Source organism: Mizuhopecten yessoensis, unplaced genomic scaffold (assembly GCF_002113885.1).
Source record: "Mizuhopecten yessoensis strain PY_sf001 unplaced genomic scaffold, ASM211388v2 scaffold10275, whole genome shotgun sequence".
NCBI classification, from domain to species: domain Eukaryota; kingdom Metazoa; phylum Mollusca; class Bivalvia; order Pectinida; family Pectinidae; genus Mizuhopecten; species Mizuhopecten yessoensis.
Genome location: NW_018408465.1, coordinates 1,824,888 through 1,828,973, shown reverse-complemented (window position 1 = coordinate 1,828,973; position 4,086 = coordinate 1,824,888). Strand labels below are relative to the sequence as shown.

At 39.4% G+C, this 4,086-nt stretch overlaps 1 protein-coding gene across 1 annotated transcript in view; it reads right to left on the bottom strand.

The window, feature by feature from the left end:
* The window catches only part of LOC110459928, a 24,055-nt gene that overhangs the window by 8,020 nt on the left and 11,949 nt on the right, over positions 1-4,086 (bottom strand). The window contains exon 7 of the mRNA XM_021512437.1: positions 1,995-2,170. Within this exon, the coding sequence (XP_021368112.1) occupies positions 1,995-2,170 (176 nt within the window). The remainder of the gene's footprint in view (positions 1-1,994; positions 2,171-4,086) is intronic.

Genomic DNA, 4,086 nt, shown 5'->3' with positions numbered 1-4,086 from the left:
TGTTTGCCTGAACCAACGAGATAGTATTGCTGTAGCTTTATTTGCAGGTGGTCTGTTTGCCTGAACCAACGAGATAGTATATGGCTGTAGTTTTATTTGCGGGTGGTTTGTTTGCCTGAACCAACGAGATAGTATTGCTGTAGCTTTATTTGCAGGTGGTCTGTTTGCCTGAACCAACGAGATAGTATATGGCTGTAGTTTTATTTGCGGGTGTTTTTTTTTGCTTGAACCAACGATATAGTATGGCTGTAACTATATTTGCCGGTAGTTTGTTTGCTTGAACCTTTACGGGTGGTTTGTTTGCCTAAACTAACGAGATAGTATGGCTGTAGTTATATTTGCGGGTGGTCTGTTTGCCTGAACCAACGAGATAGTATATGGCTGAAGATATATTTGCGGGTGGTCTGTTTGCCTGAACCAACGAGATAGTATGGTTGTACCTATATTTGCGGGTGGTTTGTTTGCCTGAACCAACGAGATAGTATGGCTGTAGTTATATTTGCGAGTGCTTTGGTTGCCTGAACGGACGAGATAGTATGGCTGTAGCTATATTTGCGAGGGCTTCGTTTGCCTGAACCAACGAGAAAGTATGGCTGTAACTATATGTGCTGGTAGTTTGTTTGCTTGAACCTTTACGGGTGGTTTGTTTGCCTAAACTAACGAGATAGTATGGCTGTAACTATATTTGCGAGGGGTTTGTTTGCCTGAACCAACGCGAAAGTATGGCTGTAACTATATTTGCGAGGGGTTTGTTTGCCTGAACCAACGAGATAGTACGGGTGTAGCTAAATTTTCGAGTGCTTTGTTTGCCTGAACCAACGAGATAGTCTGGCTGTAGCTATATTTGCGGGTGCTTTGTTTGCCTGAACCAACGAGATAGTGTAGCTGTAGCTATATTTGCGAGTGCTTTGTTTGCCTGAACCAACGAGATATTATGGCTGAAGCTATATTTGCGAGTGCTTTGTTTGCCTGAACCAACGAGAAAGTATGGCTGTAACTATATTTGCGAGTGGTTTGTTTGCCTGAACCAACGAGATAGTATGGCTGTAGCTATATTTGCGAGTGCTTTGTTTGCCTGAACCAACGAGATAGTATGGCTGTAGCTAAATTTTCGAGTTGTTTGTTTGCCTGAACCTTTGCGGGTTGTTTGTTTGCCTGAACCTTTGCGGGTTGTTTGTTTGCCTTAACCTTTGCGGGTTGTTAGTTTGCCTGAACCTTTGCGGGTTGTTAGTTTGCCTGAACCTTTGCGGGTTGTTTGTTTGCCTGAACCTTTGCGGTTTGTTTGTTTGCCTTAACCTTTGCGGTTTGTTTGTTTGCCTGAACCTTTGCGGGTTGTTAGTTTGCCTGAACCTTTGCGGGTTGTTTGTTTGCCTGAACCTTTCCGGGTTGTTTGTTTGCCTGAACCTTTGCGGTTTGTTTGTTTGCCTGAACCAATGATATTACGATGTTGCACGAGTTAACCGAGTGTCCATTTCAAACGAAATGGAGGAGAGTGAACCCAGTCAATCCAATGTCTGAAGAATGTCTTCCGAGTATTAAAGAAAACTTCACGTTTAGTTCCATAAATCTCGTATAAAATGCAACTAAATTCAACCATACACACATAGGGAAATGTTAGCCAGGTGGCATAGGAAAGTAGCTAGCGCCTGATAACTGTACTGTAAAGCGCTTTAGAGTGGCTTATGTTAGCTAGATAGGGCGCAATATCAAATGTTTTATATAATAATAATTATTATTATCAATACCTTTCTCATCATATTACCAATAACTCGACCTTATGCCCGTTTGCATCAATCAGCATATGACGCGACACTGTCATGACGTTACAAGACAATACAAATGACGTCATGACACTGACGTCACTTATATAGTCTTAATGTTGTCGGCCATAAAGCTGCTCCTAAATTAGGTAATACGCAAAAAAGTGACCCGAGAGTAGTTACTTCTTAAACACGGCCGGGATGTACCGTAATAAGGTGCGGCCTGATACATACCTGTGACCTTGTCCTGACCTTGACCCGTCATACCGATGGCCAGCTGCTGGTTGAAGTCACAATCAAACACGCGGCCGTCCCAGTTGACACTAAGGAGGTTCCGACACATCAGTTTATCTATGGTCTTTAGATTGTAGTTCCTCACCAGAAGCTCCAGATAACCCTGTAGTTCATTCCTAAATGATGACGGAAACGTTAAGATTTAATTGTTATCTTATTATGGACTTTCGTGATGGTGAATATGCAAACGGAACACCTCACCCGATTGCAGTACCTCTCATATTGCAATCGGCAAACCTCAGGTTTCTCTGCTACGCTCCATTATCATATTGCGAGATAATATTGAACTGACTGCATAAGGGGATTTCATTTGTTCAAGAATTTGTATTTACTGATCACCCAATATTTGCATATATACCCTGGATAAACATTAGTATAGACAATGTATATGTAAATGTATATATATGGGGCAAAGAAGTAATTCCAACAGTGTGGACAAGTTTAGGTTGTCAAATTTTCGGAGCGATCCGCTCCTTTATCAAGACACAGTGAAACAGAACAGTTACATGTACATATACATCATATTACAAGAAGATAGAACTGATATACTATAATTGAAAATATAGCTATTATATAAAACCAATAGTCTCCTCGGCTAAAGACAGCCGAAGGCAGCAATTATATATATATAATTTAATTTTGCCTATCTCCCTTATTACATTTTTTTGGTATATATCGTATAAACCTAAAAAGAAAAACAACTGATGACGAAACTATTTTTTACACTTCATAATGCAAAATTACTACGCAGCTTTTTTTTAACGCACTTGTTTAGCTTACGTAAAAATTAAATAAATCTTTAACTGTGCATTTACAACGTGTTTGTCTACTTTTTTAAATTAATTTGCGGATTTATGCAAAGTGCACTTTTTCCCCCCGGTATATACCGTATATACCAAAACAAAATCTTGGTCATTCCTTAAATATATATATTTGTATAATTAGTAATCAGCTAATTAGGTAGGTGTCGTGTTTATCAAGTTTCCCTAATGTAGGTTTTTTATGTCTGTGTCGTCCATCAATAACGTCAATATTGACTTTATAATATAGAGTTAATAACTTTTGCATCTGTGCATATCATATCAGAAGTTTTTTTAGTTTATTATATGTACGAGTATATTCTTTTTCCAATCCTGTTATGCTCTCCCGCCTGTATGTCACAGTATGATAAGCGTAAAGATTTGGAAATTTTTCCTACAGTGAACTTTCCCTTTCTTCATAGTGATACCCTACATACGCTGTTGGGATGTCGCAGTTGAATCGAGATGCGCGAGTTTGCTCCGATATCCTTAACATATGTCGAGTGCTGACGGACAAACCAACAACACAGGATTTCAAGAGACAACTTGATGAAGACAGTGGACAAAATGTATGGTCGCCACTATCATCTCATTGGCAAATATTGGATTTTATTGGCTTATATGAATGTCGATGTTTTAGGTATGCTCATTATACAAGTACTTCTAACTTATAGTAATCACTCTTGTTGGGGCGGATGTGAGCGCGCGGGGGTCTGAATGTGGGAGGAAACCGGAGTCAGGCAGATGAACCCATATCTTTTCACATCCGATCTCGGAATCGAACCTCGACTGCCTTGGTGAAAGGCAAGTGCGTTATCCACTGCGCATCCCGACCAACCAACTTCGAGATTAATACAAGAGGTCCATGGGCCTTAACGGTCACCTGATATATTTATACAGAGAGTTGATTTTTGTTTTTAACATGAACAGAAACATTATTCAAAGTGACAAAAAAATAAATAAAACCACCTTATTCAATATCTAGCATGCAGATTTAAGACTGAAAAGTATTTGAAACTAGCACCTCTGAATCTAAACAAGGAAAATGAAGAGATTTTATTTTAGCACACGGACTCCATTGGGCCCCACCCTACAGCCCTTGGGGTAGGGATGGCTCAAAATTTACAAAGTATCAAACTGTCAACTTAGGGTTATAATTCCAATCAAGTTATCAACATGTAATATTCAAAGTATCATTTGCCATTATAAACCATAACAAATTTTGCCCCCCC